General features: G+C 45.5%; 1 protein-coding gene across 1 annotated transcript in view; it reads right to left on the reverse strand.

Moving 5' to 3' along the window:
- The window catches only part of PCNX2 (pecanex 2), a 253,204-nt gene that overhangs the window by 173,681 nt on the left and 51,694 nt on the right, over positions 1 to 27,829 (reverse strand). Inside the window, exons 10-13 of the mRNA XM_075064158.1 lie at positions 25,232 to 25,374; positions 23,016 to 23,169; positions 22,889 to 22,921; positions 9,671 to 9,842 (exon numbers count right to left, since the gene is read on the reverse strand). Coding sequence (XP_074920259.1) covers positions 9,671 to 9,842; positions 22,889 to 22,921; positions 23,016 to 23,169; positions 25,232 to 25,374 — 502 coding nt within the window. The remainder of the gene's footprint in view (positions 1 to 9,670; positions 9,843 to 22,888; positions 22,922 to 23,015; positions 23,170 to 25,231; positions 25,375 to 27,829) is intronic.

The raw sequence follows: 27,829 nt of genomic DNA on the forward strand, positions 1-27,829 counted from the left end.
GCCTTGCAGATGTTGACGGAAGGCTTGGCATGCCAGTCGGACTGCTCTCAGTTCGCGGACATTGATATGGAGCTTCAGTTCCTGCAAGGACCAAAGGCCTTGGGTGCGAAGATGCCCCAGGTGTGCGCCCCACCCCAGAGAGGAAGTGTCTGTTGTTAGAGACACTGAGGGCTGAGGCGGATGGAACGGTCAACCGGCACACACCAGGGAGGGAGTCAGCCACCAGTTGAGGGAGCCCAGCACGTGTGACGGGATCGTGATTAACATGTCTAGGGCATCCCTGTGCGGGCGGTAGACCGAGGCAAGCCAGGTCTGAAGAGGGCGCATGCGTAGCCTTGCGTGCTTCGTCACGAAAGTGCACGCAGCCATGTGACCGAGTAGAGTGAGGACGGTGCGGACAGAAGTTGTTGGGAAGGCTCGTAGTCCCTGAATGAGGGAGACTATAGATTGGAACCTCCGTGGGGGCAAGCTGGCTGTTGCAAGAGTGGAGTCCAGCATCGCCCCTATGAATTCTATCCTCTGGGTAGGAAGTAGAATGGATTTGTCTAGACTGTTGATCAGACCTAGACGTGAGAACAGGTCTTTGATATTTACATGAGCAGTAACCTGAGCCTCGGACGTCCCTCGAATCAGCCAGTCGTCGAGATATGGGAAAACATGAATTCGACGACGACGGAGGTGGGCGGCGACTACCGCCATACACTTCGTAAATACCCGAGGGGTCGAGGACAGGCAGAAGGGAAGGACCGCAAATTGGTAGTGATGATGATTTACCACGAAGCAAAGAAACCTTCTGTGCGGTGGGTAAATCGCAATATGGAAATATGTGTCCCTCATGTCGAGAGCAGCGTACCAATCTCCTGGATCCAGGGAAGGAATGATGTTCCCCAGGGACACCATGCGGAACCTGAGCTTCTTGAGGAACTTGTTCAGAGCTCGCAGGTCCAGAATGGGCCGGAGACCCCCTTTCGCCTTGGGGATTAGGAAGTATCTGGAATAGAACCCTCTGCCCCTTAATAGCTCTGGAACCTCCTCTATGGCTCCCAGCGCAAGGAGCCTCGAAACTTCCTGCTGAAGGAGTTGTTCATGAGAGGGGTCCCTGAAAATGGACGAGGAGGGAGGATGGGAAGGTGGGGTCGAAACAAACTGATGACGGTAGCCACATTCCACCGTGTTGAGGACCCAGTGGTCCAATGTTAGCTGGGACCAGGCAGGGAAGAATGCAGCGAGGCAGTTGGCGAACTGAATGGGATCCTGGGAGGAAATTGGTACAGTGCTCTCGGGCGCACCTTCAAAAGTTTGGCTTCGGTCCCACTGGTGGTTTGGTGGGACCGGAGTTGTTACCCCCTTGAGGACCAGACTGGCGTCTATGAGAGATCCGGCCTCTCCTCCTGGAGAAGTCCTGTCTCAGTCGAGGTGGGGGGTAGGGTCGCTGGGGTTGGGGTTGGAAGGACTGCCTCTGAGTCTGCGGCGTGTGCATTCCCAGCGAACGCATGATCACGCGATTGTCCTTCAGACTTTGGAGGCGAGGGTCTGTCTTCTGGGAGAACAGACCCTGACCGTCAAAGGGTAGGTCCTGTATCGTATACTGCAGTTCCGGTGGCAGACCTGACGCTTGCAGCCACAATATGAGCCTCATAGCGACCCCAGAGGCGAGAGTTCTAGCGGCCGAGTCAGCGGTGTCCAGCGAGGCCTAGAGGGAGGTCCTTGCAACCTTTTTCCCTTCCTCCAGGAGAGCTGAGAACTCTTGGCGGGAGTCCTGTGGGACAAGCTCTACGAATTTGCAAACCGCCTCCCAGGTGTTAAAATTGTATTTACTCAGGAGGGCTTGCTGATTCGCCACCCTGAGCTGGAGGCCTCCTGCAGAGTAGATTTTCCTGCCTAACAAGTCCATGCGCCTGGCCTCCCTCAATTTGGGTGCAGGAGCTTGTTGGCCATGGCGCTCCCGTTCGTTGACGGACTGGACCACCAACGAGCAAGGCGGAGGATGAACATACAGGTATTCGTAACCTGTGGACGGGACCATATATTTGTGCTCAACCCCTTTGGCTGTAGGTGGTACCAATGCCGGGGTTTGCCAGATTGTATCTGCCTGAGCCTGTATGGAGCGGATGAAGGGGAGCGCCACCCTCGTTGGGGCCTGTGTTGAAAGAATGCTGACTACTGGGTCATCCACTTCAGGAACCTCCTCCATGGGTAAGTTTATGTTGAGAGCCACGCGGCGGAGAAGGTCCTGGTGAGACCTAAGGTCGATTGGGGGCGGTCCAGATGTTGCCATCCCCGCCACTGCCTCATCCGGGGAAGAGGAGGAAGAGACCCCAGGGACCAAAGGGTCTTGGAGAGACTCCTGGTCGTGCGGGACGTCCTGGGGCTTCTCTTGCTGTTCCAAGCCCTAGTCCCAGCTTACCAAAAATAATATTGGAAGCCCGCAGCGCTCTGGAAGGGGCCCTACAGTCCATAGCCACCCGTTCGAAGGGGTCTCGACCAAGCGGCATCGAATCAGTGGGACTTAGTGTCCTTGCCGGGGAAGCCAAGCTGGCACTTCGGGCAAGAGGTGCAGTATTCCTTTACCTGCGCTGGACCCGGCAATAGAAGCACCCTAGGATGCGGGCTAGGTCTTCTCCGATCCTAAATGTCCGGCGGCGAGGACGTCATGGGCCAGCTGCATGACGGCTGCAGTGAACCGGGAACCAGGAGTTGGGTTCGGGCTCCCTGGTCTGTGGTCCTTTTCGACCGGTAGAGGGCGGTCTGCGGCAGCTCGAAGTGCGGCAACTGGCTGCTCGGTGGGGTCGAGGACTGTTCATCGATGGCGGCGAGTTGCCGCAGGCGCTATTGAGGGCGGGTCGGCTTTGGTCTAGGCAGAAGTCCGCGGGGCGGAGCTGTCTCCTACCCTTCCCTTGCGTAACAGTGTCGCTCTTCCTCTCGGGGGTTTTGGTCTGATGGGCCTGGCTGGTGGTCCCACCTCTCCGAGGTTCCTGGCCTTCCCGGGCTCCTCGAGGTCCCCCCTCAGTGCAATATCGGTCTCTGGCCACCTCTAGTATCCCGGCGAGGATGGCGGGGAATTCGGGCAGTCCAGCCCAGGATTACGGGATAGGCGAGCCCGGGGGCGAGGCGAACGACCATTTGGCAATCGCTCCGTCGACTGCAGCTGAACCGAAGTGCTGGGGTAGGGCGCATGTCGCCATGGATAATTGTAAGCGGAGGACCCCCAAGCTTGCATCCGCCTGGGCCTAAGCGTCACAGATTAATGTCTGGCCACATCCGATCAAGGAGAGCTACGGTCGCATGGCCTCAACTACCACGGGTGCCGTGATTTTGGTGGTTGGTAGCGGCGGGCGCGACTTCCCTGGACAGACTTGGGCATACGCACACTCCCTCTGGGGGCTTTCTGCAGGTGTCCGGTTCGGCCACAGGAGAAACAGGGTCCAAAACCACCTCGTCCCAGACGGGTCCACCCCTGAGGAGGTCCTTAGGAGGAGTCCACCGCCTCGTACGGGTCGCGGGACCGGGGTCGGGATCGCGTGGCCGTGGGGACCATGGTATGGGCTGGAGCGGGTTTCCTCTTGGTGGGGCTGCCCCAATCGGCCGGGGTGCGGTCAGTGGGGCCCACCAGAGTTTTGCAGCCAGGAAGTCGTCATCAGAACTGACGGCGGCCGCCAAAGTCGTGGGCCGGTGATGGAGGACCAGCCTCCCCTCGCGAGGGCAGATGCATAAACTGCTCCAGGGCTACTTGCTCCGCCACTTCCTCAGTGGTCCGCGTCCAGCTGCAACCACGTCGGCAGGTTCCCTTACTTCCTGTGCACCAATCCGGGGCCGGGCGGCGGCGGGTAGGTCAGGCTCCGGAAGCGCTGGCGGAAGTCTCCGGGCTCACATCAAGCGCGTCCAGTATGGCTGACTTTACTTGATTGTAGTCGCGGGCGGCCTCGGTCGACAGGGCCCGATAGACTGTCTGCGCCGTCGGTTATGAGGGGGCCAGGATGTGGAGGCCCCACTGGTCGGGGTTCCACCCCGCGCCGCGGCCACCCGCTCAAAGGTGACCAAGTAGGCCTCGGGTCGTCACCGGGGCCCATCTGTGGTCAGATGTATCGGGCCGGGTTCTGGGGACCCTCGGGGCCTCCGGATGGGCCCTTCTCGCGGGTAGCCCGGCCTGCCGTCAGGTGTTGTAGGCATTGCAGGCTGGAACTCCTGCTGTTGCTTTATCAGCTCCTGGATCAGCTGGTGTTGCTGCGTTCCCAGCTGGTCCACGAGCTGCTGCTGCTGCAGGGCTGGCGGCCTGCTGTTCTTCCTGCTGCCGCAAGTGCGCCGCTTGCTGCCGGTCTTGACTCTCGGCCAGCAAAGCGGCGAGCTGGGAACATCCATGACGGGGGAGGGTGCTTCCTCGCCATCGGCCCCAGTCGCCGGCGGAAGGGTTCGCGCCCACATTCTAGGCGGCGGCTCCCCACTTCTGGTACCACGTTGTAAGCGGTGCGTTCGGGCCTCGTCCCCTCAGGTGCAACGGGGAGCCAGGGCAACTCCGGCGCAGCTATCGGCGGCTCACGCTCCGCTCCCGTAGTTGGGCTGTGTAAACAAAAGTCTCTCGGCCCTGGTCCTTGCAGGGCAGGCTGCAAACAGTCAGGCCTAGCTGGGGCTGAGCAAACAGACTCTATGGCCCAAGCCCTCAGGTAGGGCGGGGCAGCACACAGTCAGGCTCAGCTGGAGGCTGAGCAAACAGAGTCTGTGGCGCCAAGCCCTCAGGTAGGGCGGGGCAGCACACAGTCAGGGGGGGCTCTGGCCCTTTGGGCAGGCAGAGCAACAAATAATTCAGAGGGCTCTGGTCCTTTGGGCAGGGCAGAGCAACAAACAGTCAGGGGGCTCTGGCCTTTGGGGCAGGGCAGAGCAGCAACACACGGTAGCTTCGGGTGAAGGGGATACTGCCACCGGTTACGGTGGCAGGGGAACGCAGGCCCACCACTCCTCTGCGTTCCAGCCCGGGGCCCTAGTAGCGGCTGTCGCCGCTAAGGGTCAGTGGGGATCCATTCCGAAACACATGGACTGGGTGATCCGTAGGGATCGTGGCCGATACACACGACCATAGGCTCGGGCCCCTCTGCGGCCTGACTGTGGTCAGCCGCCCCGGGCTACTTCCAATCCCCTTCTGCCGGTACCTGTCCATCCTCGGCGTACGTCGGCGGGTCCCAGACCATAGGTTCCTCGGAAACCTGGGAGGCAGTAGGGTCCGGTGGCTCCTCTGGATAGTGGGCACATGGTAGTTGCGGCGGGGGTCCGGGGTACTGGCGTGAGGCAGTCCGGCCAATGCTCTCTGGATAGTGGGCCCGGGGCAGCTCTGGCCAGCGCTCCTCTGGATAGTGGGCCTGAGGTAGGCTGGGCCGAGCGGGAGCTCGGGCCTCCACGTCCCCCTACTCGGCGGCCGGCGTCAACTGAGCTCTGAGCCCTGGCTCTTATATTTCTGTCCGCCCCTTGACTTCCGGGGGGCGGAACAGGCGGTAGTGGCTCCGCCACGAAGGTGCTGCTCTGGCTCGTTCCCCTCGTGCAACGGGGAGCCAGGGCAACTCCTTACAGGGACCTACTACCAGCGCGGTGCCGGGAGTTGACTGGTGCCGAGAGCCGCCGTGCCGAGATCGGCTGCGTGAGGTACGGTGCCAGGAGCGGTGCCGAGATCTGGAGCGGCGCCGGTAATGCCTGGATGGCGATCGGGACCGTGAGCGGTACCGCGAGTAAGACCGGTACCTTGATGGGCAACGGTACCAGGACTGCGAGCGGCCACAGGATCGAGAGCGATGACGAGACCGTGAACGTCTGCGGGACCTGGACCTGGACCTGGAATGACGGAGTCCCATGGTTCCGGGTGAAGAAGGTCTCACAAGAGCCGGCTTGCCAAGAGATTGTGGGACCCGCACCGGCGGTGCCGGGGATCGAGGCAGCTCGGGCTCCGTCATCGCGATGAGGTCTCGTGCCGCTGAGAATGTCTCCGGGGTGGAAGGCACAATAAGCTCAACCGCGGCACGCACCGGGGAGCCAATAGGCACCGGACTCGACGGCCCTTCTGAGGCTGGAATCAATGGTGCAACAGACCTCGAGGCCGTGGCAGGTGTAGTCGGTGCCGGGCGGTCTGGTTTGGTTAGGCGCTCTGACTGCGGCGCTGGAGTAGCGGCCGCAAAAGGCTTACGCTTCTTGCTCCGTGGAGAGAGCGAGCGGTGCCGATCAGAAGCTGGTGCTGGAGACTGGTGAGGTGTCGTCTTCGAGGGCGTGTGGTGCAGTGCCGAGGAGGCGCTTGTTCCCGGTTGCCGCGGGCGGTGCCGAGGACGGTGGAGTGAGCGCTGCCTCCATGAGCAACTGCTTCAGGCAAACGTCCCGCACTTTCTTGGTTCGGGGCTTGAATGCCTTACAAATCTTGCACTTGTCTGTCAGGTGAGATTCGCCCAAACACTTGAGACAAGAATCGTTCAGGTCGCCTGTGGGCATCGGCCGACGGCAGGCCGCACACGGTTTGAAGCCCGGTGATCCGGGCATGAGCCCGGTACTGAGGTAGGGGATGGGGTAACCCCCGATACCTTCTAACTAACTACAAAAAACTACAAATAGAACGATACTAACTACTAACTACTATTAAAAGTTCAACTATATACAAAATTCAAGAGAAAACGAGTGAATTGCTAGGGAGGTGGAGAAACAGTTAGACTGTGCTCCACAGTTCCAACGACCAACACGGGCGGTAAGAAGGAACTGAGGAGCGGCGGGCCAGCAGGGGTATATATCCGGCACCATAGCGGCGCCACTCCAGGGGGCACCCTGCCAGCCCACAGAGTGTTGCTAGGGTAAAAGTCTCCGACGAACATGCATGTGGCGCGCGCACTCCCTACTGGAATGGATATGAGCAATCACTCGAAGAAGAACTGGTCATTCTGAAGCTGCACAGCGAATTACTGTAAAAGGTTTATTACTAGACTGCAAAACAAACTCAATTCAGTAGAAACCTGTTAGATACATAACATCATTACATATAAAATGTGTTTTAAACTGGCCTATGCCTTAGCAGGCAATTCATTTAGGAGATGATCAACAATAAATCAATGCCAGTTTTGCTATCTACTTAAATGGCTGTAGGATCACGCCTTTAAATCAGTTTCTTCATTGGATTCAATCTTGAATTCCTTATTTCAGTTGACCTCATTGGGAGATTTACATAAGTAAAACGTGCAGAACTGAGCCTATTTCAGCCAATAAATGCTAAAAGCATGTTTGTTAATGTAAGTGGTTATGTATTCAATATGTGGTAGTTCTTATGAGTGAGATCAGCAAATCACTTGACATACATCATTGAACAGCAGACATCAGATGATGGCAAACTTTGGTAACTACAGCCCTGTGCTGCATTTGAACCAGTGACATAGGATCCATGTCTCATTAGCAAGCCCCTGAACTACCAGTCACCCCAATAAAGATTTATTTGCCATTCAGTATTGAACTTAATCAATCTGAATTGAGAACCATGGAAGCTAGTAGGTGCTGAGCACTTGAGAAAATCCAGCCACTTCACTTAAGTACCTAAATGGGAGTTGAGTACTTCTGAAATCTGACCTAGGTTGCGGGTGCTGAGCATTACTAACAGAAAATCTGATATATCTGTGGGCATTACTGCTGCTGCTGCTGCTGCTTTGCAGGGTATCTTTTCAGTGTGAGTGAGACATTTGAATGTTGTATTGAAGAACCAGGAAAAGATTCTATAAAAACTTCTTTTAGAATTGAAAAAGGAAATGGCAAAATACAAAAATAAATCACCCACTTACCTGGTGTTATCTGTTAAAGCATACTGCAAACAAGCAGTACTACTTTTGGCCTAGGAATTTGTGATAGGTTTATTAGGAATTGAGGAATCTTTTGGGAAAAGAGGAGCCTAAATAGGAAGGATGAGCTCCACCTAAACCAAAACAGAACCAGATTGCTGGCACGTAAAATTAAAAAGGTCAGAAAGGAGTTTTTAAACTAAGGGCTGGTGGAGAGCCAAAAGGCGCAAAGGAGCACATAATTCAGACAGAGACATCCCACAGAGAGGGGATCTATTAATGAGGATTCTCAATATCCTAGTAAAGAGAGGATAGAATTTGATAAAGTACAGGTAGGAACTGAAAAGAAACAATCAAACGAAAAAAAGAGTACCATTCAGTCACATCACATGAAGGCAGACAACTAAAAAGTGACAATTTTTAAAAGTGTTTGTATACAAATGCGAGAAGTTTAAATATTGAGATGGGCGAACTTGAGTGCCTGGTATTAAATGACAATATTGATATAATAGGCATCCCAGAAACATGGTGGAATGATGATAATGAATGGGACACTGTAATACCAAGAATTACCTGCTTTCACAGCTAGAAAACAAGAGGATGAGATGCTTAAGGCAGCTGGCTTCTATTTTTTATAGGTTCCAAATGCCAATATGAGTTTGTAATCCCTCTTCACCTCCCTCCCTCTTTTCTAGTCTGCTTCAAGACTCTGCTCTATGATGTCTCTAAGGTCAGCCAAAATTAGCACATTTATAAGCTCACTCATTCTATAGCCGTTGCTATAGTTTTTCCATTAATCTAATCCCTGGAGTCATTTAGGATTCTTGATGAATTATGTATCAGAGTTTTTACTGTTCACTTTTGACAGGCAGATAAAATAAGATGTAAGAAGAAACTGTAATCAGAGCAAACAAAACTAATGAAAATAAGTGATGCAGGTCTTCGTTTCCCCCCAGTCTGTGGTGAGGGGAAATGGAAGCCAACAAAGACATGTACAATGCCATAAGTCCATCCTAAAAATAGTATAAGCAAACTTTAGCTGCAGCTACACACAGGTATAGCGATCACAGATGGAAAAGTCCTATTAGGTCATCTAGTCCATGCCACAAGCTTGCTCACTCCAATACTTTGTTTTCTCTTGTTTTAAATGTCTTAAACAACTGGGCTTCCACCACTTCCTTGGGGAGACCGTTCTACAGCCAACCCATCTTAGTGTCAGGAAGTTTTCCCAATATTAAGCCAAAGTTTTTTTTGTTTTTGTTTCTTTTTCAGTTTCATCCCATTTCTCCTCTCTACCTTAAATGATGTCACCCTTATTGTTTATATCCTTAATTATACTGGTAATTGTTATAATGTTTTCCCCTTCATCATTGTTTACACACACAGCTCTTTGACTCACGATGAAAATTTAAATCTATATTTGTTGCTCTTGTCCTAAGCATCACCAGATTGCAAATATTTTACCAGTAACGAGGTACCCAGACACAATGCAGTATAGCAGGTATGACTTCCCCAGAGCAGCAGAGTGGGGAAGGTGGCTGATCTGTGATGTGATGTCTTTGTTTACATGACTACCGTACAAGGCATAACTGCATTCACAGATGTCTTTTTCTAATATTATCAGTGACTGTTAGTTTTCTACAGAGAATACAAATATAATCCTTCTTGTTTTAAGAACTGATTTTAGGGTGAGTGATGGATGCCCTGCACCACTATATCTGCATGCTGACTTCTTCAAAGTTTTTCTACAGGTTTAACCTTTAGATGAATGAAGGAGACAAAGACACTACTCCATAACATTAATTTGATTGTCAACATGGGAAAATGCAGGCTCTCCAGCTAATGGTTAGCACATTTTTACATTCACAGGCAAAGTATCAACTCACCTATTATATGGTCTCTGGCTGATTGGAGAAATCCAGGAGAAAAGAGCTTCAGGCCATATACTGTGTAAATCGAAGGATTTTTGTCTTTAGATCCAGCATCTAGCAGCAAAATAAGGCCACACAAGATACAAAAATATACTGGTCTGCTGTACATTATGATTTGATTGTGTCCCTGGAAAAGATAAACAAATAAAATATTTCTTATTGTTGCACTTCATCTTCCTCTTTATATCCATAACAGTGGTTAAGCACTGCATAAAACTGACAGGGGGCAGAGACCAGGCAGTAAGTATTTTCTATACCATATTCCTGCTCTTCTTGTCTTAAGTTTCATCCATATGGAGTCAGTTCTTTGAGTCCTCCTTCTCCATTCCATTCTGTCTTGAAGCAGTTCCTCAAACTCCACAACTAGTCAATTCCTTTTGTTTGACATCCATTAATCTAGTTTTGGGACTTCCAACTCTACTCTTACCCTCCACTTCTAATTTTAACATCCTGTTTCCTATATATTTTTCCAATTTTTTCACATGCCTAAACCACCTAAGCCCGGATTCCCTCAGTGTTTCTGTAATTGATACCACCTTCACACTTCCCCTAAATTGTTTGTTCTACTAATAGTAGATAAAAAGTGATTTTATCCACTTCTGAGTAGATTTTCAAAGGCACAAATGGCAATTACAGAGCTGGGTGCCTATCTGCCATTTTTGAGAGTAGTGGTCATGTTAGTCTGTATCTGCAAAAAGAACAGGAGTACTTGTGGCACCTTAGAAACTAACAAATTTATTTCAGCATAAGCTTTCGTGGGCTACAGCTCACTTCTTTGGATGCATAGAATGGAACACAACCAGGAGATATTTATACATACAGAGAACATAAAAAGGTGGATGTATGCATACCAACAGGAAGAGTCTAATCTGCCATTTGTGCCTTTGAAAATCTGCTCTTTCAGACCTTTTAAAAATAATACAGAATTGTACAGAAGTCATTACTATACTCTGAGAAAAATCTAGATCTAGCTGAATCTTGCTCTTTAATTTGCTGCCAACAACACAGAAAAGGAGGAGCTTTGTGGCTCTCACAGGTATAAAGCTGCATCAGGTATAAAGCTTCAACCTTTCTCCTTTAGAAAATTTTATGTGTGATGTGTCTTATTGTAGATTTCAAGTGAAATGAGTTTAAAGGTCTTGATTTAAATGCCATTGGTAGATGCCTGGTCTTTATACAAAATTAATACACAGTTTGTCAGAACAAGCAGTTCCAGCTCAGAGAACACCTTCCAGTTCATCCTCTCCAATTCAGAAAGGGTAGGGATGATACAAGGGAAGATTAACCCTTGAGTTCAAATATGGTTCTCCTTCACCTCTGATGGAGTGGTTTCCACTTCTCCTCTGCCTCTGTTTTGCTCTCTATTGCCACAATTACAGCTAGTTCCCTACTTTAATGTTGTTTTGGCTCTGCACCAGGAATCCTAGTACTGCTGCCCCTGCTGGGCCATATTCCTACATTTGAGAAGACAGGAAGGGACTCCAACCAGTTCCAGACTTTCTGGGGTAGACCCAGAAAAAAGACTTAGATTCAACATTGCAATGCCTTACTTTTAGTCACCCTGCCACCTAATAAAGTCTACAGCACCAATTTAAGCTCCCAAATTCCCTATACAATGCACAGAAAGAGTTAAGTGTCTAAGAATGGGATCAACAAAAACTGACTATCCTAACCAATGGGAGACGCCTCTGAAAGGAATGCGCCATTGCTCCTCTCCACTTCCCCCCAGAACCCCCTGATGCCACAAAAACGGTAGGCGCTGAGAGCAAGAGGGAGATGCTGATCGGCAGGACCTGCCAGCGAGCAGGAGGCACTGGGGGAGGGGGAGGTTCTGGTAGGGGGGCTGCCGGTGGCCGCTGCTCGCCTCCTCACCCCCACCTCCCCGCCTCCTCACCCCCTCCCACCTGCCGCTTGCCTCCTCACCCTGCTTGTCCACCCGCCTCCTGCTTCACCTCCCTACATGCTTCCTCATGCTTTTATGGAAGTGCAGGGCCCCCAAAGCGCAGGGCCTTCCGGTCTTCCCGATTTGCTGTACCCAAGGGAGGCTCTGGGTCCCACCTCTCAAATGGAGTTAGGCACCTCCCTCTGCTCAGGATTTACAGCCATGAACCTTCTCCTGGAGTTAGGTACCTAAGTAATTTCTCGCACAAAACAATGGAGGAGGAGAAGTAGGTGGTGGTACCCTGATAACCTTTAGCCCAGTGGTTACAGTACTCACCCAGCATGTGGGTTACCCAGGTTCAAATTCCCCCTCAGCCTAATGCTGCTGTAACCACTGGGCTAAAGATTCCAGGGGGAGCAGGAGCATCACCACCTACATGGTTTGGAAAGAGACCCCTACAAATGCCTACCAAATCAAATTGGTGAGATAAGCAGAGCAATGCCTAGTTTGAGGATTCCACTATAGCTTAAGCATGAGTTAGATGCCTGGGACTTAGATGACTGTGCACATGCAGAAATGTAGGTGCCATGCGGACTTTATCAGTGGAACCATAGGCACCTAGGGAAGTTAGGTTTTGAAGATTTAAATTTTCAACTTAAGCACCTCAAGTTTCAGTTAGGCAGCTAAATCTCTTTTGGATTTAGCCCTCTGTCCCCTCCAGCTGAAACAATCCTTGATTCAAAGGTGTGGGTGAGGCAGCCTATGAGCAGGAAGAGGGAGGGGAAGGAGTGCATCTGGAATGGTCACAGAAGTGAGTCACTTTCATCTCAATTTCCCCTGCTGCTAGCTCCTCAGGCAAAGGAAGAGTTGCTACTTGATGAGGCGACTGTGGGGAGAGGAAGGGAGAAGAGAGCGAGAGAGACCTTCAAAAGCATCAGGAAAAGGCAAAGGTAGTGACACTTCTACAGTGAAGTTGGTAGGCAAACTCCCATTGGTCTGGCTCACCCAGCTGCAAAGCTCTCGCTGCCTCCATCCAGTTATCAGAGTATCAGCTGATATGACCCACTCAGAAGATAGCTTAATATTTTTACCTAATCTTGCAAACATACATGAGAACCAGGAATCTGTCTGTAAATCAGAGGTTCCTGCCACCTGTATTCTAAGTAACATACAGAAGTGTTTACAGTGGGCACCCTTCAACATTTATTTTTACCATTAAACAAATCCTTAATGGGAACATATTTCCTATATTATTGCAATGGGCATTGCCACAATCACCAGGTGAGATGATGCCTTGCACAGCCTGCTTTCATGTCTTATTTCTTTGTTAATAAATTCGCAGCTCAGTTAAAATTTTGTCCTGGGAGTTCAATCTCAAGATTGCTCAGCTCAGACCTTTTGGGCAGACTCTACTAGTCAAACTTTACCTAATGATCAAAAGCTAAAAGGAAACATTTTTAAAACTGCCTCTGCGTAATACTGTTACAACCTAGCTGGCTCATTACTGGGTAGTTTCCCCTCACCAAGGCTGAGCTGGGGGGAGGTACAGGATCACTGCTCCGGGAAAGTGGAAGCTGCTGGAAGCGGTACGGGCCGAAGGATGTACTGGCCGCCGCTTCCAGCAATTCCCATTGGCTCGGAGCAGCGATCCGCGGCCAGTGGGAGCCGCGATTGGCCAAACTTGCAGACGGGGCAGGTAAATACACCGGCCTGGCCCACCAGGGGCTTTCCCTACACAAGCTGCGACCCGTTTGAGAAACCCTGATCTAACCAGCAAAGGGCACTGCCTTGCCCAGTTTAACAACCAACCAGTTGAGGCGCCATAATTCTTAGAGGACATTCAATTGAAGTGTCTAAGTCAGAGGGGATTGGAGCTGCACTGGAGGCAGCACTCTGGGAGCTGGTTGCAGAGGGAAGGCTGGGGAACATGAGCCTGAGAACTGGGACTACAAGCTGAGGGCTAGGCAGGAAACCTGTGGGGCTTAGTGCTTGGAGCACTGACAGTGCTTGTCTCTGAGCTCACAGTAGACAGAGCACCCTACCAGACATCTAAGGGACAGGAGTTCATCACACACAGTGACATCCTGCAGTGTGGTCAGTTACACTACAGAAGTGTGGCTATTTCCACATGCTCTAAACACTGTGGGGCCAAGCAACTGTGATGGAAATTCTAAGGGCAAGCACACCCAACATTTTCTGGATGTCCTTGCTTTTGGTCAGGCCAGAAATACCTTTAAAAACCCTCTTGCAATCCACCTAATCGGTGCTCAAATTACTGGGGGGGGGGGCTTGTAGGGAAATGGGCCCCCTTATTAATGGGCCACCTCAGTTCTGTCTTATGGTCCCCTTACTTCTCACTACTGTTTAAATTAAAGCAAGCCACTTGACACAGACGGACCCACTACTTCCCCTCCCCCATAACTATGTGGAACTGCACAGAGAACACAAAAATGAAAATTATTTTTTTTTAAAAAAGTATTTTCAGACATTTAAATAATTCAGTTTATCTTCCAGAAGATAGCTGAGTCTATTCTTTTCTTGTATCAGAATGTGGTTTGTCCATCACTAAAATCCTGTACATTTTCATAAGGGGCTTCCTGACAGCTCCTTCAATACCAAAGTCTTTCCTCAGGTCTTACAAAAAATAAAATCCTGATTCCTTTCACTGTGTCCTTACATTAATCTCCAATGTAGTCTGGGAAAAAACACATGATGTTATGTTACCCAGAATGTCCTACCTTTGCTTTTTAAATGAACTCCTATAATTACAGTTCTGATTCAGCTCAGCTGGTCTTGGTCTTCTTTTTTTCTTCAATCAATCATTCTTTGTTTTTGTTTTTTTAAAAAAGCACTTCATTGAGAGCTGAACTAATGCCACCTCATTTGGGTTGAAAGCTCATCATATCTCACAAGCTAAGTCTTGTCAGCACTTGGATGAGAGACCTCAAAGGGAAAACACAGATTTCTCCAGGAAGTGACTGATGGTATGGGTGATTTAATAGGTGGGACCTCTTTTCTCAAAACCAATATTAAACATATGCCCTATGGTGCTGCTGAGTGGCACTGCGCTTTTGGAGGTGTTTTCTGAGGAGGCGCTGCCCACTCTCTGTTATGAGAGATCCCAATGCATATTTTGCAAGAGTAAGTGTGTTAATCTTTGTTTCCTATCTCAGTTCCAACTTGGATAATTATATTTTGCTTTAATTCCCTGTGCAGTTTCAGTCACTATACTATTCTTCTTCCTGTCCTTAATCATTGTATAGTGACACTACATGATGGTAAACAGCTGCAGCTTTCCTCCCCAGGAATGGCTCCATTTCAGCAGTGAGTGAAGCAATTCCTGTTTGTGTACTGAAGTATCATAGTAGTTTTGCCTGTGTAAGGATAGTTGGATCAAACTCATGGCTTGTGGGATTCTTTGGGACAAAAAGGACTATGTAAAATGTACCATATCACCAATATTATTCTATTTTTTCATCAGCATGAGCCATTTGACCATACATTAATGGGCTGTTGCCTGAGGTGGCATCCCCCATCAAGTGCTGCCCTAAATGCCGATCTCTGATAGGAATGCTGCAGTGGAGGGTAAATAACCCCGTATATTGAGAACAAATTAAATGTCTTTCGTTTATACGATTCAAGCTGGTTCCAAAACATTTCTGTGGGGTGAGAGATGGAGAAAATACCAGCAGATATTTAAAGAAAATATTAACAGCTCTTCTGACAGCAAGCTCAAGGGTAAATAGAACATTTTATACACTGGCAATTCAAAGGATGCCTTGAGTGTGAAAAGCCAAAATCAAAGTGACAAGGATTCAGGTTTGCCTTATAAAATGTTGCCGTAAACCCATCTGTATTTGCACAATGTAATTTAAGTGAGCACCTCTTCTCTAGTAAAAGAGGACTTCTTCACAACCCGTTTTTTAATCTGGAAGAAGGGACAAAGTGGCCATAATTTTTGGCCTTCAGCCAGGCTCATACTTTGGTATTACTATTGACTGACCTGTAATTGCTTTTGGAACCAATCAGTTAGCAAGGCAGCAGATTACTAGGAACTGGTGTGCTTACATTGCATCTTGGATTCAGGAAATGTGAATTAAGTCAAAGTGAAGCCTAGTTAGCATTTAGTCCTGGCCTCAATATTATACTAAAGGCTGCAATTTTCCCTCTCTCTTTTTCTCTTAAATAAGTTGTATGTCCATGAAAAACAAAGTAAAGGTAGAAACGTAGGTATAATGGTAAAATTAGGAGTGTTTTCTAGTTGTTTTTAGAGTGTTATTGTTTTAGAGTGTTATTCATTTACCTTAGAGACAAACTGCATCCAAGAAAAACACTTAAAAAGCATTGAATTTTAGGAATAATTCCTCAGTGCCATGTGCACTGATGGCTAAAGACTATTTGAGCTTTGAGCTACATTTTTGTCTTTTATCTATTGAATTTTGGTACCTAGATTTTGACTTTAGCACAGTAACTACTTTAAGTCTTATGACTAGCTGGCCAGAGGTTTAGTTCCAAACAACCCTCAATCCCAAGCAGATATATGACCATGCATAAATATGTTTACAGTATAGTTCTTTAAATTTTATTCCTGCTGTTGAATATGTTGGAATGAGGTTTCCTGTGTAGTAGTCATAGTATTTTGCATTTATGGAGATCCTTTATCAGAGAATCTCTAAACAGTTTACAAAAGGTGGGTAAATACTATTTTTTCCATTTTACAGGCAAGGAAACTGAGGCACAGAGGGGGGGAAACTCAGGCTCATAGAGATTATTTAAAATCAGACAGTGCGTCACTGGAACACAGTCAGGAGCAGCATTGTGTCCATAAGGACCCCAATTTTGTAACACCTTGACTGTTGACTTTGGAGCTGGGAAAACATCAACAAAAATGTTAACAAATATTCTCACTGACTCTAATCAGTGAGAATTCACAGCCCTTAAATATTCACATTATGCTGACATTCATCTGAAGAGGATTTGTTTATATGAAATAGTTGTGAGTTCATCTTGGAAATCTCTTTGCGGATTTGCGATAGGACAAGAAGGAAGTTAGAGAAAAGAAAAAGCAGCAGCAGGGATGCGGATGTGATGGTGGGAGATGTCCAAAGGAGAAACAGGAGACGGTCCTCTGCTCTCGTAGTAATCCAGGCTTTTAAGTGCCTTTTAGGAGGCACTTAAAAATATAGCCATATCCCTGGAGAGCAGCCAGACAATCAAAAAAAGGAAGAAATACCCCATGGCACCTATCTGTTAAGGTAATATCCTGACATATTTGCCACGATGTCTCAAGGAGCAAATATTGCCTAGGTCATGACAGACCACTCAAGCTTCCCAGTCACAGGGGACAAGCAGTAGTAGAGAAAGAGGTATTGCTGCTGATATGAGTGTTGAAGGAGGGCCTGTCAACTGTGCCTCACATGAGGGTGATTGCTCAACACTGAGAAGTTACTCATGAGGCTGGGAAGTGGATAATTGACAGGAGGTAGAAGTTCCTTGAAGAGATCCAATATCTGCTAATTCTTCTACAGCAGTACTTGCTGGAGAAAACAAGTTCCTGTTGTATCAACAGCTGGAGGTGGATACATTAACACCTTTCAGAGGTTTAAGGATTAGAGAAAAGCACATTCTCACCCCATGCCAGCTGGCTACAACGGGCATGCTCCCAGACCAGACAGCCTTCCATTGAAAAGGGATGCAGGGATTGCAGTTTATCATTGACACAAGGGAATTATAAACTTAAGGAATAATCTACAAAATACTACTTGCTTTGTACTGGTCAATTTCACCATAATGAAATAACTTCATCCTGGTAAAGCTGGCCTGCCCTTGAGTCCTCCTGCAACATCTTTAGATTTTTTACTTTTTTTTACTGGGATTACCTGGTTATATGTACAGCTGGTTGGCAAATTATTTTCCCCTGTGAAAAATTTTGAAACTTTTTTAAAATTAATTTTGTGAAATTATTTATTTGAAATTTTTAGATTTTGGAGTTTGAGTGTCAAAAAATAAATAACTCCAAGCCTGATGATTATTATTTTAATTTTTTCAACACCACTTGAAAATATTGAACAAAAATAGTTGGTTTGTTTTTGTTTTTAATATTTGTTTTCCAGCTATTTTTGTTTAGCTGAAAAGCCATTTTTTTAATTAAAGATAATTTCAACCAGCTCTACGTAATGTTTTTCTCCTGTGTGGCTCTGTTTCTGAAAGACACACAAAATGGGGAGGAGGGGGAAGAAGAGGAGGGGGAGAGGAGGAAACTTCAAGAGGCTTATGAATGAAAGCCAAGTGTCTAAGCAGGTGTTAGGTGGGAGTTACTTGCCTGAGCTAACCCAGTGCAGGGTGAGTGAAACTCAGGCCCTCTCAGAAAGCAGCATTAGAACTGTCAGCAGCAAGGATTAGGTAACTAAGCACTAAACGCAGAGAACATTCCAAACTAAATGCCAAAGCAAAGCAAAACTATTAAGACCATAACATTAAACACAGAAACTGAACATTAATCACATTAAATGAGCTCTACGTTCTACTCTGAAGCTCACTAACCTGAGACTCTGGCAGACAACTAGTTGGAAAAAATTTCAAAAGGCAGAAGCCATATATATCTACCCATCACCTTGGTATCTGACACTACTCTGCTGAGACCTCGGTTTTGTTCACAGAAGTAGGATCCCAGATGATTTCATTAGACTGCTTCTGTGAGGTCTACCGTGATATCTACCACAAAAATTGGCCCTGGACGGACATACAGGACTTTCAGGCTATTCAGCAACACCTTAAACTGCATCATGAAGTGAACAGGAAACCACTGTAGAGATCTGAGCACTCGCCTTATATGCTCATAGTGACACACTCCACATTAGCAGGGCCAGCTCTGGCTTTTTTGCCTCCCCAAGCAAAAAAAAAAAAAAAAAAAAGGGGCGGGGGGCACAGCGACAAAGTAGGGGGGAACAAAACAGGGCACAGCCGGAGTGGCAAAGCGGGGGGCTGGGGGAGAGGCAAAAAAGCGGTGTGGCCGGCAAAGCAGAGGAAAAACAAAACAAAACAAAAAACCCTACAGGGCAGCTGGAGCCAGGGTGCAGGGGGATTCCCTGTGCTGCAGGGTGCGTGCCCGGTCTAGTGGAGAGGAGAGAGAGGGGGAGGGAGCGGGGGGGGGGGAGGAGACCAGCACTTCAGTGGGGCTCTCTCCATGCAGCCCCGACTGCCGCGCTGCCTGCCGGGAGGGCTCCGCGCTGCTCCAGTTGGCGGGGAGGGAAGGACGCGGCCTGCCCTGCCGAGTTGGTTGCAGAGCGCTCCCCTCCTCCGCCCCCTACAGGTGGCCGGAGCAGCGAATCCCCCCCAAAAAAATAAAAGAGCAGCCATGCCACCCTAGGTTTGGCCAGAATGCCACCCTGTAGAATCTGCCACCCCAAGCATGAGCTTGCTCAGCTGGTGCCTGGAGCCAGCCTTACACACTAGGCACTGGCATTCTACGTCTCCTGACTACATTAATAAATTCTAAGGCCAGAAGGGATCACTGTGAACATCTAGTCTGACTTCCTGTATAGCCCAGGCCATAGAATTTCCCCAAAATAATATCTAAAGCATATCTTTTAGAAAAAAAATCCGATCTTGATTTAAAAATTGTCAGTGATGAAGAATCCACCACAACCCTTGGTAAATTGTTGCAATGGTTAATTATTCTCACTGTCAAAAATTTATTCCTTATTTCTTATTACTCTAGGCTGTCTTCAAGGACAGTCCTAAATAGAATCTGTTACAGTAGTATAGTTTCGAGATGACAAAGCCATGACCGATGACTGCAAGGTATGCCTGAAAGAGATTGGGAAGAATGTTTGGAGTTTGCTAGAAGCCATAGATGATCAAAAGCACGAGAGGCCACTGTAGCCTGAGAATCCAAGAACAAGAATGGACCCAGAAGAACCCCCAGATTATCCCACTGCTCCCTAGCCTTGTTTCGAAAATTTCAGCTGCATTGTCATTCAGGTTTATAACACTGATCATTCTTCTTTAATCTCCCTGCTGTTCTGCATCCTTGCATTAGCATCAAGCAATCTTTCTACTTTAATTTTAATGTAGTTGTGTGAATTATGAAGTAGTACAGTATGGTATCCTTTCAAGCCTACTTGTTGTCTTATTTTTAATGATGCCAACTAATTCCAGCAAGCCTCTATTAATACATCTCATTTTATAAAATTTAATAACTTTTAAGTGATTATAATGCATAATGCAATACGGATTAAATCTTCTAGTTTAATTTATGTTAAATATGCCTTTCATGTTTAAAATGGTGAGTGAAAAGATACTATGAAAAAATATTTTACAGGCACTTCTTAATAAACCAAGGCTTGTGGGAGGCTTGGGGAGGGAATCAGGTATATCATCACTTTGTTATAATACTGCATGACATGTAGAATATAGTATGATGGATGATGTTATAACATTTCTACTGTGACTGTAAAATTCTAGCCATGGCATTGTATGAAAATATGCCTCAATTAAGCTTCATTAGTTATTTCGTCTTTGATGCTACAAATAATTTAGGCTAGGATGTGATTATAATGAAGTTTTGATTATGCTGGTTACCACTCCTCTTAAACAAATGTGCACATTATCAATGTTTGCATGTGCAAGTGATTTGATTACTGTTCACATTATTGTGTGTAGAAATGTGTTAGTCGAACCAACAAATATGGTTTATTTTTGGAATCTAGAAAATTAGCTCTTTACTGAGGTCTGAATATCTTTTAAAGTCCCTGGAAATAACATACACTACAAGGAATAGAATTGTAAACTAATGTTTATCAACACTGTCCAGTTTTCAGGTAGGCATGAATTGCCTGCAAATGTGCAATAGCTGAGCAATTCCATAATTTCTAGGAATGATTGATGCAGGAAAGGAAACTAAGAATCCTTCAAGTTCACCTTGGTAGAATTTACAACTATAAACTGCAAAGAACCATGATTTACCCTGATTTAAAAATGAATTTACATTTCCAGTCTTCAAAATGACAAAGGCTAAAACTCACTATAAAAGGGAAAGAATCAAGGAGACGGAGCTGATTTGTAATTCCCACCCTCCCTACACCATTCCCAAGAGCAGCTTGCAAACAGCAGGTGCTCTTTTACCTAGCTGCAGACTTCCCAGAAGGTGAGAGAGTCCAAAATCAACAAACTGAAGGATAGGCGCAGATCCTGAATGAGTACACCCAATATTCTGACTTGGAGAAAAAGTTCAGTCCTCCTCCAACAGTTCGCAAACTCCTTCCCCCCGCCCCCTTACATTACATCACATTATGCTTCTAGATAAGAAGATCAACTGTATTCATTTTTGCTCATGCCCCTTACCTAGTACTGGTTGCCTTACATTACAGCTAACCAACTGATAAGTGTTAGAACACATCTCTTATTTGTTTAATGTACTGTATCCAATATCACACTTCCATTTCTTTCACTATCCTGGGAGCAATAGAGGCACTGAATCTTTTCCCCTGGTGCACATGTTATTCCTCAAAGAGATATTCCTAGATAGGACAATCAGATGCCAGCTAACCAATGCATTTCCAACATAGAATCAGTATTTCTAATGTACTACTGCCCTGGAGATATGATTCAGAATACCAGGGTAGCTAATACTCACAGTAAGGCAGATCCTGCATATCTCTTCTCAATGTAACCTAATACACATACTGCTAGTGACAATTTACAACAATACATTGCTGATACCTCAATTATACTTCTCCCAGTTATGGTACTTTGTGAAGGAAGGATGAATATTATATAGAAATACAATTATAGGAATAGATTAATAAGGAAGCATCTGCTATTTGATCAGTCAATTATGTACTTTTTCTTAATGACTTTGAGGAAAAGATCAGTAATAGCAGATTAAAAATCAATGATCTGTTTTGAAGATGAATTTTAAATCCCTATTGACTGAAGACTGAGGGATGAGTCTGGATTGTTGCTGTTTTAAAAGCCAACAGTTGTTAATGGAAAACAGAGGAAATGTTGGTCAGATGCCATATGACTGAGTTTCTGAATAATCTAATTCAGACATATTTATGATTATTATATTTTAGGACATAGAGTACCCAAAAGTAATGATGAATTCAAATAATCAATCATGAATAAAAATAGTACTGAAGCCACAAAAGCCACATGCAATAGGGTTCTTGATAAACAACCAACAGTATTTACAACAGCTACTTATTTAAATGTTTCACTGTTATGACACTAAGAACTCATCAGTGCCAACAAGCAAAGGGTTCATTCCTCTGTAACAGCAACTCCTAGCGGGCCTGACAATCTCACTACACCTCGCACCCTGCTTTCATAGTATTTATCATACAGAATGTTATGTGAGGTCTTCAATAAAAGCTGGGTTCTTACTGATCATTAATGTCATTGTGAAACGTATGCACAAATACCATGAAAAAAAGTTGTGTATATATACTGAAAATACGTTCCTAGAAAGAGTCTCAATCGAGGTAGCATTGGTTTCTGCCAGACGAAAGGATATATATTCCCCTGTCTGTCTTGGTTCACATATAAATTAAGCATCTAAAGCCAATACAAGGAAGCCCCATTTGCACATGAAGTCAACATGAAGTCAACACACCAGGGAATAAACCTTGGGGGGTCATCCTGACTCTTGGGACAAACAATGGATGTTTGGGAGATATCAGACGACAAAAGGACACCATTTTATCATTAACCAAGGAAGCAAAAGGACAGTACTTTTTGCATTCATGAAAGAGGGATCCTAGTCATGTTGGCTGGAGATGCTGGGAGATTGCTTTGGGTGACAAACTTTTGTAGACAGGGGCTTGGCCTGTTAAATATATATTTTTTTGGCATTTCTTCACCCCATTTTTCCACCCCGGGCAGCTGTCTCGCTCATCCCACCCTGGTTACAGCATTCTTGTGTGTATACTGTCCCTCTAGGGACATCATCTCTGGTAACTCTTGTGAGTGGCTAGTGGACACGGGGCTGGATGCTACAGGAATTGCTCTGAGGACTCAGGGGTTGTTGTGTGCCTATCACTAGCCTGCAGAGAGGGAGTGAGGTTTGCAGAGGCCTGGAAGGTAGCGCTTGTGTTGCCAGAGGTTTTTGGTTCCAGGGAGCTGGACTACAACAAGCACAGATGAGATGACAGCACACTAAGAGCAGGTAGCGGTAAGGTGGTGCCTCATGACGACCCTGGGTAGTCTCATAGCAGTACCAACTGATTCCTTCTCAGTACAAAAGTAATATTATAAAAAGCAAACTTGCTCTGCTTGCTGAGACTTACATGTATTGGTGAGGCAGGGTCAGGCTGAACACTCTAAAAACAAAAACAGAAAAAAAATATTTACAGGTTTCTGGATCCCCAAAAATTCCAGGAGAGTTTGTGGATAGGAATTATACTTATTTCTTACCTTTAGAAGGGAATACTGGCAACCGGCCATGACAAGACAGAACAGGAGGACCCAAATGTCTTTACAGAAGCCTTGGTTCAGAGTCAGGAACCCAAGAAGTGAGACAAGAACGACTAGAAGAACAGCCAACACATTCTCCTTGATAGCGTCAGTCCTACAAGAATAAAATAAATAAAAGGGGTTTCAAAAGGAGAAAAGTATCCATGTAACTATTGGCGGATAAAGGGACAGATTCTCAGTTGATGTAAATTGCCATCGCTGCACTCTCTTGGCTACAACACTACACCACCTGAGGATCTGCCCTGAAAACTCTACACCAACTGCTTGTGGACTTAGTGTATAATTTTTTATTCTAAGTCTTTAGTTGTACATCTCATTATGACACGCAAACCTTGTATTCAAACCTGTTTATTTTATTTCATAGTTGAATAGATTTTAAGGCTAGCAGAGACCATTATGATCATCTAGTCTGACTTTCTGCATAGAATTTCACCAAGTAATTTGTATACTTTAGTGTGCATTTCCCTGTAAATCTCTCTATAAAACAGTTTTTAAAGGGAATGATATACATTGATGTACTAAAAATGCTAAAGACAAAATATAGTATGTGGCCAAAGGTGGCGAGCAATACTGTTGTCTTGTTAAAATTATTCTTTAAAGTGCAACCCTAACAATATAGAATTAGAAAAGATATACAATTTGTTCTTATCTGTAGTACTGAAACATATTAAATGTTTCATATGTTTAATAAGATTTATTAGAACAGGTGCACAGAAAAGCAATTTAAATATTCAATCCATAACAAAAACAGTGTATTGTGGATATTTTTCCATGTACCTGAAGTGCTTAGACAAGGCACCACATATACAGCAGCATATATGCTAGATCTAACTTTTCTTACTACATACCATGATTTCTGTAGAACACTAAAGCTGTCTTCTGAAATATCTGCAGCAGAGATAATATTAACATGCATATAGGGCATACACCCACACAAAGAGATCAAGCTCATGACAGGCTAGCCTGCAGTCACTGCCTATGCAGGCTTAGTTGTTCTGGTTTGATAATAGTCTAGCAGATTATAAGGGGTGGAGGGTCTAGTAGCAAAGAGCACTGTCAAAACAGCTGATTACAACTGACATAGGGGAAAGAAAAGAAGAAGAGATGCCAGAGAAAGAAACAGAATTGTGTCTCATCAAATAATTGAGTTAGGGTAAGGGAAAACAGGGGGATTCCCTCCTGCATTTTGTTCTTAAAATTTGGAAGTATTTCAGTGACAAAAATCTGGCACCTTTCCCTCTTTTCCTGATTCACACACAACACTAATTTTCAAATCAGTCACATAGGCGCTAACTTCCCCTCTGCCTGGTGAGTGTTCGACACTTCCCTGCCCCTGGCCCCGCCCCTGCATCACCTCTTCCCACCTCGCACCACCCTCACTCCGCCCCCTTTCCACCCCTTTCCCAAATACCCTGCTCCCATTCCACCCCCTTTCTCCCAAGTCCCCACCCCTGCCCCATCTCTTTTCTGCCTACTCCCCTAAACACGCGGCATCCCTGCTCCTCCCACTCCCTTCCGGAAAATCCTAAGTACTGCCAAACAACTGTTAGGCAGCGGCAGGGGCAGGAGTGCTGGGAGGGAGAGGGAGGAGCGAAGACATGGTGTCATGCTTGGAAGGAAGAGGCGGCAAGACAGGGGCAGAGGGAGCTTGGCTGGTGTAGAGCACCCACTAAATTTTTCCCCATGGGTGCTCCAGCCCCAGACCATCCACAGAGTTGACACCTATGCCAGAGGCAGCAGGCCCAGAGTCCAGAGTCAAATTGGGGACTATGGCACAAATTGGGCCCTCACATAAATCAAGGTCTCTTCTCATATAGGAGGAGGAGTCCTGTGGCACTTTAAAGACTAACAGATTTGAGCATAAGCTTTCACGGGTAAAAAAACCCACTTCTTCAGATGTGGAGGAATTCTTCGGGCTCCTCATTGATTTTGTGGATACAGACTAAGATGGCTACCCCTCAGATACTTCTTATATAAAAGAGTCACAGGCCAGAAAAAGCTCTGAAGTTTGAGACTTGGAGCACAGAAACATTTTCCCACACTTAAACTAAACAGGTATTTATTTAAAAGGAGTCCCACCAGTCACTCCTTTTTTAATAGTTTGCATTTTTACCTGTGAGGAGAAATTCATGCCACTTAGTATGAAGAAAGCTTACCGATCCAGTAATGCCAACAAGGCAAGTCGATCATACCAGACTTTAATCCACTTGCCAGGAAATATAATAAATTTGTAAAACTGCCTGTTAAATTTTCGTTGTGCTGAAGAGCATGAAGAGTCCTCAAAGTCCTGACTCAGATGCTTTAAAACAAACAAAACACACACACATACACACAGAGTTTCATATTGGCACACGGTTGCCACTAAAGTACATGGTCTGAAAGTTAGAATGTATATGTCAATGTTTCATTCCAATTTCTTTATAAATGAATACTGGTGAAAATTTTTACTCTCCATTTTATTTCAACCATAAGCAACACAATATATTAATCTCATTTCTTATAGATGATCAGAAGTTATGCCAAATATGCAAAATACTATTAACAATACATTATCAAGTTTTAGTAACAAATTGCTTCTTTAATCCCTGTGGTTTATCTTGTCTATGGTTTTCTGGCTTCTTTCACACTGCAGACCAACCACAGCATAAGCCACAACCGTACCTGACGGGAAAAGATTCTTGCCACTAGAATCCTAGTGAATCCTAGAATTCCATGTGACATCAAATATGATTTGAGACAGATTGTGTTCCTTCTGTCAGTAATTTTTAAGCAAAATATTAATTCAAATAATACACAGTTTTTACATTATTTAAGTTACAATTTAGACATTTTACTTAATGTACTATGAACAATTTTAAAAAGCCAAAAGTGAAATATGAACATTTAAAATTTTTGTTGATAATATCTATCATCTAGGAGTGTTTTCTATATTTGGTCTCCTGGCTCTACAACCTCTGCTCCAACAGGAACTATTATAGTAATCAATTTTCCTGTTCTTTTTCCTTTTTATTTTTAATCACACTCACCTTAAATTCATTACTACTACTCTCCTAATTTAGTTTTATGACTTGAAAAAGAGTAGAAAAATGACAATGCTAGCAAAGGAATTGTTTAAAAATCTAAACAGGGCACTATGGCCCTGATTTTCCAAACACTTCAGCATGGGCTTAAAGTTAAGCACATGAGCAGTCCCATTGACTTCAATTGAATACATATGCATGAAGTTAAACATGTGCATAAGGGTTTGCAGGACTTGAGCCTCGATCAGGACTTCTGTGTTGTAGTCAGTGCTTTGTCACTGAATGGCTGTGACTTGCATGAGGCCACACTAAATCTACTGGTGCCTCCATTTACCCATCCACAAAATGAAAGAAATTTATTAGGGCTTGTCTACATGAACACTTAGTTCACACCAAACTGGAGTGTGACTCTACCCTGAATTAGTCTGTCCATGTGGCCCCTGCTGACATGCACTGACAGTTTGTTAGCGTGCTTTGATTTACTCCACTTTGACATGAACTGTTAGTGCACATCTATAAGGTCTACACAGAGAATTAATGCACTGCAGGCTAGTGCAGGTAGATTCACACTGCAGCTTGCTACGAATTAAATTATCATATAGACAAGCTCTCAGCTAACTTATATGGGTGTCTGAAGCTCTGACCTGGAGTAGTCAATATGTTGACGGTGGGCCAAATCCTGACTCCCAGACACTTCTGAATGGACCTCCACATCTTTTTAATTATCATCATCATTATTTTTTTATTATTATTTTCTCTGGAGTCTGGACGTTGACTATACTTTGACCAAGAAATTTGGATGTAGACCCATCCAAGTCAGTAACAAAACTCCTAATGACTTCAACAGGGTTCACTTATAATCACAAGATTAGAAGCCATAAAAACATGGATTCTAGTCCAAAACTTGCAGCATGATCTTAGGCAAGACATTCACTTCTCAATACCTCAGATTTCCTATAGATAAGATAAGGGTGATGATAATTCTCTAGTTAGCAGGTGGTTTACAAATATTTATTAAGCCTACAAAGTTCTTTGAGATTCTTGCTCAGAAATCTCTATACAAATCTAAATTATCATTTTATATGCATTTATAACATACATAGGCAAAAAATGAGTTTTACAACAGCTACTTTCCTGTCAACTTTTAGTTCCTGTTAAAAATATAAGTCAAGATAAATAATTATCTGATGTTTTAGGTTTATTAACATCAGACTTGAAGTGGCCATGCTGGGGTAGGGTGAAGGTGTTAAGCTTGGGATGAGGGCATCTCCAAAATCTGGAAGACGGCTTGGAGGGTGTCAGAGACCCCAAACCCACAAAAACTATAAAAATAAACTATGTCCTTGTCATATTACAAACCAAACTGAACACTAAAGGCCTGCTTTCGACAGGCAACGAGTAACTCCAGCTGCTGCAAGTGGAGAGTGCTCTGCCGTCCCACAAATGATATCCAGGACCCAGGATCAGACCCTAAAAGTTTTACTTCCCAGTTCTGAAAAGAGGAGACATTCCTGATATTTTAGGCCTACATGCCCACACTAATCTGCAAAGTAGATGTGTCAAACTATTAACATTTGGCAATGTGTATAAAATCCTAACAGCTGTGTCCTCTGGTTTTCAATTTTTACAATAAGAGATTATTTACATGTTGACAGTCTCTTTGTACAGCTAACGTGTGCCTAATGCAAATGCTTAGCAGACTTAGACTCATTGTAATCTCTAAATATTCTAATA

Source organism: Chelonoidis abingdonii, chromosome 3, assembly GCF_003597395.2.
Source record: "Chelonoidis abingdonii isolate Lonesome George chromosome 3, CheloAbing_2.0, whole genome shotgun sequence".
Taxonomy (NCBI): Eukaryota; Metazoa; Chordata; order Testudines; family Testudinidae; genus Chelonoidis; species Chelonoidis abingdonii.